The sequence below is a fragment of the Rhinatrema bivittatum genome, chromosome 2, assembly GCF_901001135.1.
Source record: "Rhinatrema bivittatum chromosome 2, aRhiBiv1.1, whole genome shotgun sequence".
NCBI classification, from domain to species: Eukaryota; Metazoa; Chordata; class Amphibia; order Gymnophiona; family Rhinatrematidae; genus Rhinatrema; species Rhinatrema bivittatum.
In genome coordinates this window covers 675,887,273-675,904,914 of record NC_042616.1, presented here as the reverse complement: position 1 = coordinate 675,904,914, position 17,642 = coordinate 675,887,273, and the positions used below count along the sequence as shown (strand labels likewise).

General features: G+C 42.5%; 1 protein-coding gene across 1 annotated transcript in view; it reads right to left on the bottom strand.

The window, feature by feature from the left end:
* ZFHX4 (zinc finger homeobox 4) overlaps window positions 1–17,642 on the bottom strand; it is a 779,821-nt gene that overhangs the window by 254,459 nt on the left and 507,720 nt on the right. The window contains exon 6 of the mRNA XM_029591504.1: window positions 3,417–3,533. Coding sequence (XP_029447364.1) covers window positions 3,417–3,533 — 117 coding nt within the window. The remainder of the gene's footprint in view (window positions 1–3,416; window positions 3,534–17,642) is intronic.

Genomic DNA, 17,642 nt, shown 5'->3' with positions numbered 1-17,642 from the left:
AGAATGGGAGAAAACCTTTAGTACAGAGGTCCCTAAGTTTGTACCTGAATCAATGGAGGGTGAAGTGACTTGCCCAAGATCACAAGGTGTGTCAACAGGATTTCTGTTGCACTCCTGTTCACAGGTCCAGCCGCAAGCAAGTGCTTACCTCATTTCTGGACCTTCCAGCGTGGCAGGAGCCGCCATTGTTTTACCTTTGCGGCCCGGAGGTTGCTCTTGTCCTTTTCCTGCACAACGGGGTCTGCCGCCGTGCTTCCACGTGGCCCGGAGGCTGCCGCCATTGTTTGTTTGCGGCAGGAGCCGCTGCCGTGATCCACGGTGGGCTCACGGCCGTCGCCTGTCCTTCACGGCCTGCCACTCTGAAGCCTCACCTTCGTGGCAGGAAACCGCCTCCGATGTCGGGGCCTGCCTGCGGCCCTTCTCCTGCTCCTGCACGTTCAGCCGCAGCATGGCCGCTCTCCAGGATCTTGCCCCCTTCCTCTTAGGGGCGAGGCTGTGTCTCTCAGTGATTGAAAGAGCCTGCAGCCAGATATGCCCCTGGCCCCACCTGAACTCCTCCCTGGGTGTCTCCTTCTCTTCAGCCCTATAAAAGGGCTCTGCAGTTATTCCTTCATTGCCTTTGCAAGGGGCTAGTCCTAGGACTTTTTGTCTTCGTTCCTGCTTGGCTTTCCTTGTTCTTCATGGGATCCCTCATAGTCTATGTTCCTGGACTCTGCTATTGTTCCGTGTTCCAGTCCTGATGTTCCGTGGTCCAGTCCTGATGTTCCATGATCCAGTCCTGATGTTCTGTGATCCAATCCTGATGTTCTAAGTCCTGATGATCCAGATCTGATATTCCATGATCCAAGACCTGATGTTCTATGACCCAGTCCTGATGATCCAGTCATGATGTTCCGTGATCCAAGTCTTGATGTTCCGTGACCCAGTCCTGATGTTCCAAGTCCAGATGTTCCAGGTCTTGAGTAGCCCATGCCTCTGGAGGTTTCTTGTTTTTAAATTCTGAGTTCCGGGTTCCAAGTTCCATGTTTTAATTCTGAGTCTGTATCCTGTTCCAACTTCGGAGGATCCAAGGGGTTGCTTCATTCCTGACTTGTGTTTGTTGTTCAGAGCTTGCCCTGCTCCCCTCGTAGTCTGCGACCAGCTGTGTAGGGCACATAGGGGACAGTGTGGTCCGCGACCAGCCTGGCTGGGCTGTGTAGGGCGCCTGAGGGACTTTGCTCGTTCCTTGTCTGAATCTCTACGTTCCAAGTTCCTCGTCTGAGTTTCCACATTCCAAATTCCTCATCTGAGACTCACCTCTTCCTCCTGTCCGGCCTGCTGCCTCTGCTGTTACCCAGTGGCAGGTCCGAAAGGGCTTAGAGTGGTTGGAGGACCACTCAGAGACCAACCTTGCATGGTTGGCCTCACCAAGGTCGGCGGGGACCTGGGCTTCCGGTTCCGCCCCGATGAGGTTCCTTCTTACCTGCCTCGGCACTTCCTCGGAGCTGCTCTCCCAGTTCGCTGAGATCCAAGGGCACACTTCTCCTCGGGATCGGCAGCACCCCCTAGCGCTCCCTCCTACGGATCCACTACAATTTGAACATTGCCTTTAGTGGTTTGTAGCCTGCTGCTATAACCACTAGGCTGCACACCAGAAAATGCCACATTCAACAAGCTGACTGCCATTATTTGAACTTTTCTGGTACATTTATTCCCTCTGTAAGAGATGCAAGCTAAATTTTGGTTTACCTTTAACCTACTATGAGCCCAGTTTATCAGAGGTTTTCCCAATAAACAGATAAGGGGACAAACACTTGATAAAGCAACCCTATGAATTAAAAGATATGAATCTAAGGTATGAATATTCACTAAAACAACTGAAAATATTCCAAATGTACTATCTACAGTTTAAAATTACTGAAATCCCTCTATTGAAAAATATGCTTTTACTCAGCCTTCACCAATCATTATTTTGAGCTAATTTCATCCAGAGTTGTACTGTATGTCAGCTCCTAATCAATATCTTTTGGACCATCAGAAATGTTTGATGTGTAAATAATGAACAATAAATATGGAATATGGATTATAATTATATGTGTAAAATTGTATTTTCTGAACAAATACAGGTCTTATTTGCTAAGGATTTTTTCCCATTTGGTGTAAAAAAGAACTTGATGAATCAGATTCTAAATGTCCTTACAGTGAATACAAGCACCTCTTTCAATGGAAAGGAGGTTCTAGAATGAGGGGTCATGGGTTGAGAGTGAAAGGGGGTTGACTCAAGAGTAATCTTAGGAAATATTTCTTGACAGAGGGGATAGTACATGCATGGAACGACCTCCCAGTGGAGATGGTAGAGACAAAAACAATATCTGAATTCAAGAAAGCATGGGATAAACACAGGAGATCTCTGATGGAGTGATAGAAATTGTAAAGCTAAATTAGTTGGGAGGATGGGCAGACTCGATTGCCTTTATGTGCCATTCAGTCTTTTTCTACCATCATGTTTCTATGCTATTGTCACTGCTTACAAGGAAAAGACAGATGACTAGCTGAAACTTATAGGCTTCAACCTGCTTCAGCACTTCTTCTGCTTCAATGGATCTAGCATAATGTAAGTAGGTATAGCGTGCAGCCAGAGCAGCTAATGTAATATTCATTGTGACTATAGATTTCCATCTCATACATAAAAAGCATGGATGAAATCGCATATTTGCCAAATCAAACACAGAAAAAGCCTTGAGTATCCACACCAGATGCTGGCCCTTGGTTTGTTTGTGCATAAGTAAATGTCATGACATGGAGGTTTTGTTTTCAAAGACAGTAGCTTTCATTACTGGGATTTGTCTATTCCAAGAGATCAAAATTACCGAGCCCTTAATCCGTTTTCAATGATATTTCCTTTTTCTTAGGCTGAATCATCTGCAAACTTTTTTCCGGTAGATTTTGTGAGTTGTTTTTCCCCATAAAGGCTTTGAAATAAATGCTATGAAAAGGACAGGTTCTTAAATACAGGGTTATCAGAAAGTAATGATTTAAGGAGAAAAAAAGAAAGATTTCATTCTTAGGGTTGCAAGGGGGGCAATTTGATTGCAGGAAAAAAAATTCAAGTGCTATCTAATCCTACACTTATGAAAAATTAATATATCATCAGAGGAATCACAAGTATAGCTAAGATTAATGAAAGGCGCTTAAAAAATTACAAGCACACAAACTGATTTGATTAAAAAATAATCTCACCGGTCGTCCTGTAATATTCTTCAACTCATCCGCATCTATCCTGTCAGATGGTTATGATTAAAAATAGGTCAATGGGAGGCTACTGATAGAAATCACATGCAAAATGCACATTCAATGAATAGTAGCAGCAATGTCCAGAGGGTTTAAATGAAAATCATTTAATAAGTACAAAGAGGGACAAAATTCTTCCATCTTACCAGGGTCTTTACTATTTTTTTTCTCTTCTCCGTTGTCTCTGTCACTCACATCTCTCTCTTCAGCAGCAGCCACTGCCGTGGTTTTGGCAGACCCTTCTGTCTCCTCGCCTTGTTCCTCTGTGATTAACAGAGATATAGAAACACCATATGATGGCAAATATTGACCACAAGGCCCATTCAGTCTTCCCATTTCTCTTTCTGCTGCAATACCACTGGCCCTACCCAATCTCCAGCTTTACCCTCACTTTTTCACTAATCCTTTGTGCTTATTCCATCCTTTCCTGAATTCCACTGCTGTTTTTGCTTCTTACACCTCTATTGAAAGCTTGTTTCCTATACCCACCACCCTTTCTTTGAAAAATATTTTCTTTCCTCTGATAAAATTTTTGCCTTTTTATATCTCGCAAGAATTTGAATGTCTCTATCATATTCTACTGAGTCCTCTCTTCAGTCTGGTGTTTAATTAAAACAAAACTATTATTGGACAGAGCATCAACAACAATTGTTTCAGAACAATAAAACAACAACTTAAAAAAAGTAACATTAATTTTAAATGAATGAAATATTTAACACATATTAATCTGTATAGCATATATAAAATAGATCTTAATATTGTACATTATATTGCACTAGTCAGTTAATATATTTTGGCTAAAAGCAATGTTTCAAAACCAAAGTGATTATTTAAAACAAAAACAATTCATAATTACTTAATTGTTGCTGTTAGATCAGTATTCCAAAACTGTTTTATTGTTTTAAGCACTATCTGAAGAAACACTTTACTTTGTGTGGGTCAGGGAGTGGGGTGAAAGCATTTTTGAATTTTCACTGTGTTTCTAACAAAAGACTTAAAATATATAGGGCATTTCAAACAAGTTAGGGGAATCTCAAGGAAGCTGTATCTCGGATGCTCATGTACATGTTCTCACCAGTCAGATTACATGGAAATCTTCATAGTAACTCAACCCTGTTTAATTATTCTCTAAATCTCAGCTATGCCGCTGGTGGATTAATCTGTTTATGCAGTTAGCTTTTATGCTGGGGCTGTGTAGCACTAATCCGTGAAAGGCCCACTGTTCCTTTTCATCCTGTGATCATTTGTCTCTCACTGTGCTGATGTCACATTTTAATGAATTTTTAGCAATCTGAGTAATGCCAGATAACTAGACTTGCAACTCCCCACTGCACTGCATGCTGTTTTCATTGCAGCACAAAACTAAAATTCATATTTCTATGTTCAGGTAGAAAAGACATGAATTAGGAGGGGAAATTAAAATGGGATTCAAAGCACCAGACAGGTCAATTTCATAAAATCTTTAGTGACCACATAAATTAACCCTACAAAGGTAAAAGGTCACAGACACCCATTTATATGCAGTCTTCCATTTGCCTTTTTTGATAAGCTGAGCTTTTATGTATTGAGCATAACACAATTAACCCTTTAGGAACCCGTACCCACTACAATCGCTGTAGCGACATTTTAAGTGTTGAGCATTAACTGAAAATTATACACTGCATAACATTTTCGTTGTAAACGCTGCAGTGACTGAAAAGGGAAAATAGTGGCCCTCTCCAAACCCAATGTTTTATTAATAACATTCTGACAGCGGAATGAAATATCCTCTGTCATATGCTGCTGCTGAGCACAAAGAAATTGCTATTTAGTGCCTTACTTTCCAGCTATGCACAGAAACTGCGCTAGGCAAAATGTGTCAGGACCAGCAGCTGTAGCAGCCTGCTTACTTGCAACATTCTTAAGATTATTTAAAAGCTTCTAAAATCTAGACGGCAAATACTAGCTTTGGCAAGGAGTTAAAAAGACCTAATAAACATTAGTGTTAACAGTCCTTTGTTCCTGCACATAAAGCCTAAGCATCAATCTTAATTTTTTTTTATCTTCTTGTTAAAAAAAAAAAAAAAGGAAAGCCATTTCTTTTTCTATAATATATGTATATTCAGATAGTGCCACTGGGGAAGGCAGAGGGGAGCTCTTGCTGCTTTAGCCTTTTATTTCTCTGTGCTATGATTGCTAATCAAACATGGAACACTCCCCAGTCACAGCTGGAAGCAATGCTGTATTTCTAAGGGTGGCAGGGGAGCACAGTTTGGGACTGTGATCGTAATGGGTTTGGGCTATGTTAATACCAGGCACACAGGCACACACAAGGCTCATGTCCAGTGTCAGGCCCTGTGGCCTAGAACAGCCTGTAGCAATTCCTTTTTGTCTCATTCCTGGGAGTACAGAGCATGGTTTCTTTTCCAAGATTTACTAGCCCATTCCCCATAGGCTGGAAAATGAAGTGTCAAAAGTGCTACTGACTGTCCTTATCTTGAGGGGACATAAAATGTTTAGGGACATTGTGACACACGTTAATAAAACACTGCATGTCAGCAAGAGAAAAAAAGCAAATTATGAAAGTACTAAAATAACAGCTTTCATCTGGGTCTCATCAGACAATTTTTTTGCAGGGTGCTCTCCTGTTTTTCTGGTATGTATTTTAAGTGTGAGAGAAATTCCCAGACATGCTCTCCCATACATCATCATGGTGTCTGACCTCAGTGTGACCCTGGCAATAGTTTGAGAAATCTGAATGTGAACAAAGAGTCTGTGTCAGCAGCAGGGAGAGATTGCAGGATAGACTTTCCCCATCAACTTAATCGCAAACAGCAGTTCTGAGGCCATAACTTTACTGGGCTCCACCAAGCCACAACACATAACCTTTAGAGGTAAAGCTGGCTCTTTGCAAATCACCCTCTCCCCACCCCCTTTTCTGCAATTTTTCTCCATTTTCTACTGCTTCCTTTGATGTATCCAGGCAATTAGTTCTAATGTTAAAGTACTGCAGACCTGCTTTATGGTTTGGAAGGTGAGAATTGTTTATTACAGGTAGACTCCTGGGGGTCATAAAGGCTTTCTATAATTTTAAACATGCAAAAAAATTAATCAAATTGTATCTCTAATACATAAAACAAAAATTAATATCATTATTAAGCATAAGGCAAATTAACTGCCAAAGCTCTGGACAATATCAGTTTAGAAATAAACTTCATAGGCAGAAATGGTAACAGGGAATATCTAGAGATATTGAAAAAAAAGAAGTAAGCAATGCCTGGATTGGACCACTGGTTCATGCTGCAAACCACTCCTGTAGCACTGAACCAAAGAAAAGCTCAATTTTAAGCATTAACTTTAATAGGTTTCTGAAATAAAGAGAACACATGATCCACTCTTTCTTTAAAGAATTTAATAAGTAATGATTTGTAAAATGATTTTATTTACAACTGGTTTTATTTTATCTAAATCTAATAAAACCTTTTAAGTACAGTCCCTTAAGTTTCAGGTCTATTATTTTTCCTTCTTCCCACCTCCCCCTCCCCTGCTATTTGATTTAGAATTAATTTGTCCAGCCAAATTATCTAAAAATGGAATGGTACTAATGGCTCGTGTCCCTATCCTAACGTCCCTATCTCTGTCTAAGGACAATGCTTTAAGATGATAATTTCGGCGCAGATGCTAAAGACTTAAGGCCGGATTTTAAAAGCCTGGTGTGCATAGAAATCACCACTGACGTGCGTGGCTGGGCCCTGTGCGCGCTGCGTGCATTTTCAGAAGGGCCCAGCCACATGTGTAAGTGGTGATACCCGCACAAGTGCCGGGCCCTAAAAAAGGGACGGGCCGTGGACATGGTCTGGGTGGGGAGGGGCGGGATGGAGGTTGGCCGGGACAGCGGCCATTAGCCGCTGTCTCAGTGAAGCGCACGCCAGCAGCCAGCCGGTGCATGTAACTTACTTCTGCTCCTGAGGAGCAGTAAGTAAGAAAATTTAAAAAAAGGTGAAAAGTAGGTTAGGTTTAAGGGGTGGAGAGGAGAGAGGAAGGGAAGGAAGATTAGACAGGGGGTTAGGGAAGTTCCCTCCTTAATTGGAGTGGACTGGGAGGGAACTGGGGAAGGCCCCATTGAGTCGTTGCATGAAATTTGCAAAAATTCACAACCCTCATGAGCGCTGCCCACACATGCGCGCGCAGAATATAAAATCTAGCGCGCATGTGCGCGCGGCCAACAGATTTGATGACATGTGTGTGCTGTTGCGCACTCATGTTATAAAATCAGTGCATCCGTGTGCGCTTATGTTTTAAAATCTACCCCTTAGGGTTTGTTTGCTGCAGAAAGTTGGGCATTACAGAATGGTCTCCAACACTTTGCGGGTAAATATAAAAGTATCCACAATGGAGCAAAATCTGTGTATACTTTTTAACTGCAAACTCTATATTAACATTCAAAGAAAAAGTAGACATATAAAGGTGAGTTTTAAAAGGTGGCACGCGTAATAATTGGGATATGTACGCACATAGAGGACATGCATATGTCCACCCAATTTTCAAAGCTGCCTAAATGTGCACACAACTCCCGACATGCAAATATCTCACTTGGAAGGAAAATGGGGCATGGTGTGGGCAGAGCATAGTTGTTCCAGGGCAGGGCCAAGATAAGCACAGGTCTAGTGGCACAAACATTACTTCTACTATGGAGGAGGTATATGTTAAAAGAAAAAAAAACAGGCATCCTTGTGTGGTTTAAGGGGTCTGGGTAAAGAACCAGTGGTGTTTGGAGGATCTAGCTCTAGACTGGGTGAGTTGGTGGAAAAACTGATGAAAATGGTCATGTTGTGGACACACGCCTGTAATAAAGTTCCTCCACTTGCGTGACTCAAATCCTGAAGTGAGCGGCTGTGTGCGCCTACTTGCAAAATAGGCACACACATACACGCACCTAGGCTATTTTATTACTTATGCACGTATATCTGTGTATGTTATAAAATTGCCATGTCCCTGGGCAAACGTCGACACACATGTCAATATATGATTGCACGTCCCTTTGAAAGCTACTATCCTTATTTCCTTTTGAAAATTATCCCAGAAAAATTACCTGCACCCATTTATTTATTTATTATGCATCCCTTTCTAGGGATGTGCAGAGCAAAATTTTATGTTCATATTTTTTATGTCCGAAAGGGGGTCCCACTTGCGGCCAATATGGACATAAAAAAAATCCAATGAGTTGGGTATATGTACATATGTGCAAAAAAAAAATTTAAACCCCCTCACCCTCCTTAATCCCCCCCCCCCAGACTTACCACAACTCCCTGGTGATCGAGCGAGGAGTGAGGACGTCATTTCTGCAATCCTTGGCGAGAAGCATGTGACGTCGGTGGCACGTCGAGTGACGCGGCGTCACGTGATTCCCGGCTCGTTCGCGCCGGATGGCTCGTTCGGCCCAAAAGAACTTTTGGCCAGCTTGGGGGGGCCTCCTGACCCCCCCAAGCTGGCCAAAAGTTCTTTTTGGGCCGAACGAGCCGTCCGGCGCGAACGAGCCGGGAATCACGTGACGTCTGAGTGACGCGGCACCACGTGGCCAGCTTGGGGGGGTCAGGAGGCCCCCCCAAGCTGGCCAAAAGTTCTTTTTGGGCCGAACGAGCCGTCCGGCGCGAACGAGCCGGGAATCACGTGACGCCGGCGTCACTCGACGTGCCGCCGGCGTCACTCGACGTGCCGCCGACGTCACATGCTTCTCGCCAAGGATTGCAGAAATGGCGTCCTCACTCCTCGCTCCATCACCAGGGAGTTGTGGTAAGTCGGGGGGAGGATTAAGGAGGGTGAGGGGGTTTATATTTTTATTTTGGCTCAACAATCGCGATTTCCCACATATCAAACATATCTATGTTCGATATGTGGGAAATCCGATCGTTTATGTCGAATCAATTTTTTAAGTAAAAAAAAAATATGAGTTGCGTTTTACTAATGCGGTCAATCCGAATGCACACCCCTATCCCTTTCATTGATGCTGAAAGAAAGGGATACCAAAGTAAATATATATAATCATAGAATTAAAAAAAGCAATAATAATCAGTGCAATCACAGAAATCATTTAATAAAACAAAATATTGTATCTTAACTTAGCAGTTATAAACTTTTTATCATAAAAATTGCTAAAACAATGCTTGCTAAACCAAAAATAGGTTTATATTCAAACAGTCTGGATAGCAAAGTTAGGGGGTCATTTATCAAATCGCATTAGGGCCTTATTGCAGACGTTAGGGCCCTAATGCCTGCATTAATGAAATAATGCATGCGATAAATAATGCATTGCAAGATGCATATGCAAATTTAGTCAAGTGGATGGAGTATGGGAGGAGTAAATGAAAATGAGGGGTGCTTGATGTTGCGTGCGATAGTGTAATGCACACTATCATGGGATTTAATGCCAGGAATAACTATACCTTTTTTCATGGCGTTATGCTGTGCGTTATGGCTGAGTCGGATCCCATTTCAGGCAGGTGGGAGAGGGGAGAGAGAGAGAAATCAGAGCCTCTAGGGAGGCACAAATATTAGTCAAATTTTTATACAACTGTAAGAGGGGCCATTCTGAACACGGGGTGAGGTTTTGGTGGTGGCCTAGGTTTTGGAGAGCACTTTTAAATGCACAGTCAGAGGTATGAACAGCACAGTTCCCATCAGTGAAGATTGTATGTGATTTGGAGTGATGAAAAGTATAAAATGATGAGATTTGGCAATGTACTCTTGACCTAGCTTGATGTACTCTCTACCTAGCTGCCTTCAAGCTAGGTCAAGAGTACAATGTCCAAATCTTAACTTTGTGTACCTTTCATCATTCCAAATCAAATAAAATCTTCACTGATGTCTACTGTGCTGTTCATATCTCTGACTGTGCATGGAAATTTAGCCAAAATTTAGCCCACCACCAAAATCTCATCCCCAGTTATTAGTTGCCCCTCTTACCATGGTATATTTTACTTATATGAGAGCATTATAAAGAGCATCTCTCTCTCCCTCTCACCTAAAATATATCGAGTTGTGATAAAAATTAATGTGTGTTGCAGTAAAATAGTGATGCAGTATCAGGAAAATTACCCTAACCAGGCCTCTTTGTTTGTCACAGGTGCAATGTTATAGCAAAATGATGAATCTAGGGATAAGTTAGCTGAATAAGGAGTGCTGCCCTGATCTACCTACTAGATATCCAGCTATCTAATTAACTGGATAAATGGCTTATCTGGCTAAGTGGCAGCAGCTGAACATAGTCAGATATTCAGTAGCCATAGCCATTACTTATCTGGCTAAGTAACACTGAATATCAGGCTCTAGGTATTTTATGTCCCAGAGCAATTGAGATTTTTTTTGGATGCTAAAAAGCTATTTCTACTCCAGTCTCCGTTAGAGTTCAGGACCAAAGGTCCAATTTGTATTTCAGGAAGAGGCCTTGCTGTTGCTAGTTTCCTTTATTGTTTTCTTTAGAGTCTCCTATAATTCTCTTTCCTCTCCATTCTTATTGATTGTGGACTAACGTTATTGAGAAATTATTTGAATATTATTTCTTTATATTTGATTCCTTTGTGATTTTCTTGTTTCTCATTTATATTTTTGTAGCACAGTTTGTTTACTTTGGAATTGTTGTAAATTAATAAATATTAAATAAATAAAAACTAAGGGAGCTATTGACTTAGCTGCAATAAGGGTACAACATATGAAAAACAGCAATTATAATGTGAAAAACACTGTTTAGCATACAATATACCCATATCACAATAATATCACGCAATATTTGGCCTAAAAAAAATCTCCTATTTAGGTGAGCTACTTTGCATGCATTTACATGTATAATATTTTCAAATATATGCACAACTGCTCATCATAATTAACCCTTAGCAAATAAAATAATGAGGTTTACCTCAGTCATATTATTTCTTGGAGGCATAAGGACACCAGTGTGCATCCTGATGCCATTGACCTGCTTCTTAAAGGGTTATGTGCCCAGAGGAACCCCCCCCCCCCCCCCCCCCCCTTTTCACAATGTTCCAAAATTCTTCCTGGAGGTCTGGTTAGACCACAGCCCACCCTCCTTCACCACCTGCAGAGGCAGCACAGCAGGGAAAAAAGTTTAAAGAATAGATCTATTAGTCATGCCATTCCCAAACACTGCCCTTCTGTCAAAAGTTGAACCCTCCCAATCCAAAAACCCCCAATGCCCCTCATGGCAGTCCCCCCTGGTCCCTCCTAGACACAAAATACTCCCTGGTAGTCTAGTGGACTCCCTACCCCCTCTTTCACACAACATATTCCCTGGTAGATTAGTGGACCCTATAACCCTCATTACCTTAAAAGGTTACCCTGGTGGTCTAACGGGGACCTAAAGTGTCCTCTAGGCACCAGGCCTGGCAAAGGCTGGGTGGTTCCATTTTGGAAAAATGGATACTGCTCCAGCCCAGAAGCTAGGGGGCACTCTAAGCCCCCACTGGACCACTAGGGTAACTTTTTAAGTTAAATGGGGGCAGGGGGCGGGGGTCCACTAGACTACCAGGGAATATGTTATATGTTGGGGGAGCTGGAAGGGCTTGAGGAGTTTGGATCAGGGGGTTGGGGAGGTTAACTTTTGACAAAAGGATGGGGTTTGGGAAGTAGAGGGCCATTATCGTATGACTATTAGATCTATTATTTTAATTTTTTCTTTGCTGGGCCATCTCTACAGACAGTGGGGTGGGGGGGGGGAGTGTCTCCCAGATCCATGGGGAGGGGGATTTTGGCAAATTAGGGGGTGTTTACATGCCACATGGTGGCCCTGAGTGAAGTGTGCTGCCATCACATGTTTTTTTCCCTTTTCCTTGCAATATTTTCTGGTAGAATTTTTCCATGAGAAAAAAATATCTTGGGCATGCTGCCATGATATTTTATTGAGGAAGGCAAAACATTGTGGGAATGTCTCCTGCAATATTTTTCCCCTTCTATGATAAAATATTGAGGCATAATAAATTACCCCCTAAGATAGAATTCTGGGGACAGTATACCAAAATAGAACCCTCACACTGACAGCCAAATTATGATCTAAATGCCTGAGTGAATAGCCAGGTCAAAGTATGACTGAAGGTGAGATAATCATTCAACTAACAAACTCCTACTGGAAGCTTCTTTCATAGTATAGACTCTTTCTGTGATGGAAGACTTAAAAAACATGCTTCCTGGGATTTCAGTGATCTACTTGACACATAATGCTGCAAGTGCTATCAGAGATAACTTGGGCCTTGACCATTCATATCCTTAAAGCAAGACAGAGGGCTTTAAATTGGGCCATATAACCAAAGCGGAGCCAATGAATGTGCTAATTTGTGTGAGTAGTTTTCCTGAGAAAAATTACATGCATACTTTAGAAAATTCAGTAGTATGCATGTAAATATATACCTCTCTCTCTAGAACCACCCCCAGGAATGTTTCCTCTTACTAATGGTAAAAGTAGATGCATAGAGGCTCTACATGGATGTGTTTATCCTCATACAGCATGGGCAATTTTCTAATAGTTCATTTCCATGGGTAAAGTACTATTTTACCCACAGAAATGACTTCGAAAATTACCCTCCTTTGAATAAATTTTCAAAGGGTTACATAAAGAAAATTAGTTTATATGCACAAAAATAGCTTGTATTTGCGTACATGCTATTTTATATACATCAAAAGTACATGTACATTTTCAGTTAAATGAGAACATTTACCCGCACAAAAAAAGGGGCAGTCTCAGGGTGTTCCAGGACAGGGCCAAGAGGTACACATGCAAGTTGCTAGATTATAAGAGATTGCACGAGTACATTAGGCAACTTATTTGTGCAATTTTACATCTGCTAATTAGCTAGCACAATTGATATAAGATTTGTCTGTTGTCTCCATCTTGGCATGGGAGGTCTGGTGAGCTGGAGACAAACTGGGTGAACTGGAAGAATTATTGGCAAATTGGTGATTTCAAGTATGTAGCATATTTGAAAGCATATCTAATTTCGAGTATAAATAAGGGCTTTATGTAAATATTATATTTTTGGTTTGAATGTCTATGCTTATAAAATAGTTAAAGTACGCAAGTACAATGTACTGAAAAGATTTGCATATACTGAAAAACAATCAGGGATCTGATGGGTACTTGTGACCCAGACTGGCCATTGTCGAAGACAGAATGCTGTCATGGCATATCTTCTGTACTTATATGCACATACTTTCAGAGCAGAATTATGCTGTATTTTATATCCATCAATTGTCATCAAGCTAGAGCCATGGATGTAGCAATGGCTCATCTGTGAGCCATAATCTCTTAAAGACATCTGCAAAGCTGCAACATGGAGGAGATGTCCTTTCGTGGATTGCAAACTGGTTATAAGACAGGAAATAGAGAGTAAGATTAAATAGTCAGTTGTCTCAGTGGAAAAAAGTAAACAGTACAGTGCCTCAGGGATCTGTACTTAGACCGGTACATTTCAATATATTTATAAATAATCTGAAATGGGATACGACGAGTGAGGTGATCAAATTAGCAGATGATCAAATTATGCAGAGTAGTTAAATCACATGCAGATTATGATAAATTGTAAGAGGACCTTGCGAGACTGGAAGATTGGGCAGCCAAATGGCAGATGAAATTTAATGTGGATAAGTGCAAGGTGATGCATATAGGGAAAAATAACCCTTGCTAAGGTTACACAATGTTAGGTTTCATATTAGATGCTACCACCCAGGAAAAAGATTTAGGTGTCAGAGTGGATAATACATTGAAATTGTCAGCTCAGTGTGCTGCAGTGGTCAAAAAAGCAAACAGAAAGTTAGGAACTATTAGGAAGGGAATGATTAATAACACAGAAAATGTCATAATGCCTCTGTGTAATTTTCCTTTTCTGAGTTAAATGTAAACTGGCGTGATGTGTGCTACTAATGTCGTATATTAAAAGTAAGTAAGTAAATAAATAAATAAATATATATTCCTACATGGTGAGGATGCACCTTGAGAACTGTGTGCAATACTGGTCACAGTATCTCAAAAAAGATATAGTTTCACTGGAGAAGGTACAGAGAAGAGTGACCAAAATGATAAAGGGGATGGAACAGCTCCCCTATGAAGAAAGGCTGAAGAGGTTAGGGAAAAGATGATTGAGGGGGGATATGATAGAGTTCTATAAAATCATGCGAGGTAAATGTGAATCGGTTATTTAATGTTTCAGATATTAGAAGGACTAGGGGGCACTCCATGATGTTAGCAAGTAGCACATTTAAAACAAATCCCAGAAAATTCTTTTTCACTCAACACATAATTAAGTTCTGGAATTTGTTGCCAGAGGTTCTGGTCAGGGCACTGAGTATAGCTGGGTTTAAAAAAGGTTTGGATAATTCCTGGAGCAGAAGTCCATTAACTGCTGTTAATCATGTTGACTTAGGCAGTAGCCTACTAGCCACTGCTTTTTCTGGCATTAATAGCATGGGATCTACTTAATATTTGGGTACTTGCCAGGTGCTTGTAACCTGGATTGGTCACTGTTGGGATCAGGATGCTGATTTTGATGGACTCTTGGTCTGACACAGTAGGCAACTTCTTATATACTTAGATTCTTATTGTTGTCTGAGTCAGTACACACCTTTGCATCAAGTTACTGTCTGGACAGTCTCAAAGAGTGACAGTAAATTCAGACAAATAGGGTGATGCTATATTGGCACATGTAAAATGGGTGCTCATGATTGAGTGCCCACTCTCCTAACGTGTGCCGATCCCCCTTTCCCGGGCGTGCAATTTAATATTAAAGTGAGCTGCCACAGGAAAATAGCAGGCCATTGGAGAAATTGTGCATCTCCAGCATCTCCTCAGCATCGGGTGCCCAGGAAAGGTGGCTGTCAGTGCAGTTTAGCAAAAGAAAGCCCAATATGAGTGTCTATTTTCTCCCTCATCTGGCACAATATACACCCACAACATACACGTCTGGAAACTTTTTTTTTCACAACCTTTGTTGGTTTTTTTTTACATGATTCCACTTTCTCTGTTTCTTCCTACTTAGTATCGTGACGATGCTAGTAGGAGGAATCACAGAAAGCAGGAATTATTGTTTTTTCCAATGAGCCCTTGAACTCAGCAGACCTTTACGCCAGCCCCGGGCTGGTGAAAAATTTGCCACGTTGCATTGGCCACTCAGGAAATGTTTTGAATCGCGGGGTTTAGGTAATAGGCTCATCCACATGTGCTTTACATGTGATGAGCACTATTAGCTTTGCAGTGGTTTGGACATGCGTTTTGAATGTGGTAAGCCCCGTATTGCATCGGGGAATATCGATGCATATCCAAAACGTGCATCCAATCGTGTGTAAAGCAGTGTGCACTAGGGATGTGAATCGTTTTTCAACGATTAAAATTATCGTCCGATAATGTTAATATTGTCTTAAATCGTTATAGAACACGATACAATAGAAATTCTAACGATTTATCGTTAAAAATCGTTAAATCGTGTTAGTGCGCACTAAATCGAGTTAGTGCGCACTAACTGAAAATGATACAAATAAACACTTTCCAGGTCACTGAAGGTCAGTTAGGAATGAATATGTGTTCCTATTGGCTGGCTGCCCTCTTATCTATTGATGTTACCAAGGTTACCACTGAGGTGATGGTTGGGGGGATGGGAAATGGAACTGGAAACTAACGATCACCAACAGAAAATGAAACAAAGTGTTCACACTTCCCAGGTCAGTAAAGGTCACTTAGGAATGAATATGTATTCCTATTGGCTGGCTGTGCTCTTATCTATTGATGTTACCAAGGCTAACACTGAGGTAATGGTTGGGGGGATGTGAAATGGAAACAGTTGGAAGCTTGACAAAAAAAGTAATGTAATGATCAGCACTCACGTGACTAGAACTTGTTTGTTTATTATTTTTGTTAGCAGGCACCTGAAATGCTAGTGCATGTTGAATTTGCCAATCACTGTGCATTTTAGAAAGGTGGTCCTGGCTGGAACTGTACACAGTTCAAATATATGTAATTGATTGTTGGTAAGTGTATTTTTTAAGTAGCCACACTGGCACAAGTATGTTACTTTTCCTCCTACTTAACACACTAGCTCAGCTTTGTAAGAAGGGCTTCTCTGCTTGTGTGTTGTTTTTGTTTGGTGTGAGGAGAGCAGAAACATCAGATCTTTATTCAATCTACTACAGTCATCTCTTACAGTGCCCTATCCCTATTAATACCAGAAGTGTTGTGATCTTCCTGCACACAGTGCCCTAACCCTGATACCAGTCTGAGACAGCTCCCTCCCTGCATTACTAGTGAGAGGCTGGCTTCACAGACAGGGGGGAGCTGCCTGACCCTCACTCCTGACTTCCCCCATGTCCCAGCTAGTGAATGGTGTGTGGGTGAGGGGGGGGGGGAGGATGGTGAAGTCTGAGACAGCTCCCTTCCTGCATTACTAGTGAGAGGCTGGCTTCACAGACAGGGGGGAGCTGCCTGACCCTCACTCCTGACTTCCCCCATGTCCCAGCTAGTGAATGGTGTGTGGGTGAGGGGGGGGGGGGAGGAGGATGGTGAAGTCTGAGACAGCTCCCTCCCTGCATTACTAGTGAGAGGCTGGCTTCACAGAAAGGGGGGAGCTGCCTGACCCTCACTCCTGACTTCCCCCATGTCCCAGCTAGTGAATGGTGTGTGGGTGAGGGGGGGGGGGGGAGGATGGTGAAGTCTGAGACAGCTCCCTCCCTGCATTACTAGTGAGAGGCTGGCTTCACAGACAGGGGGGAGCTGCCTGACCCTCACTCCTGACTTCCCCCATGTCCCAGCTAGTGAATGGTGTGTGGGTGAGGGGGGGGGGGGAGGATGGTGAAGTCTGAGACAGCTCCCTCCCTGCATTACTAGTGAGAGGCTGGCTTCACAGACAGGGGGGAGCTGCCTGACCCTCACTCCTGACTTCCCCCATGTCCCAGCTAGTGAATGGTGTGTGGGTGAGGGGGGGGGGGGGGAGGAGGATGGTGAAGTCTGAGACAGCTCCCTCCCTGCATTACTAGTGAGAGGCTGGCTTCACAGACAGGGGGGAGCTGCCTGACCCTCACTCCTGACTTCCCCCATGTCCCAGCTAGTGAATGGTGTGTGGGTGAGGGGGGGGGGAGGAGGATGGTGAAGTCTGAGACAGCTCCCTCCCTGCATTAGTAGTGAGAGGCTGGCTTCACAGACAGGGGGGAGCTGCCTGACCCTCACTCCTGACTTCCCCCATGTCCCAGCTAGTGAATGGTGTGTGGGTGAGGGGGGGGGGGAGGATGGTGAAGTCTGAGACAGCTCCCTCCCTGCATTACTAGTGAGAGGCTGGCTTCACAGACAGGGGGGAGCTGCCTGACCCTCACTCCTGACTTCCCCCATGTCCCAGCTAGTGAATGGT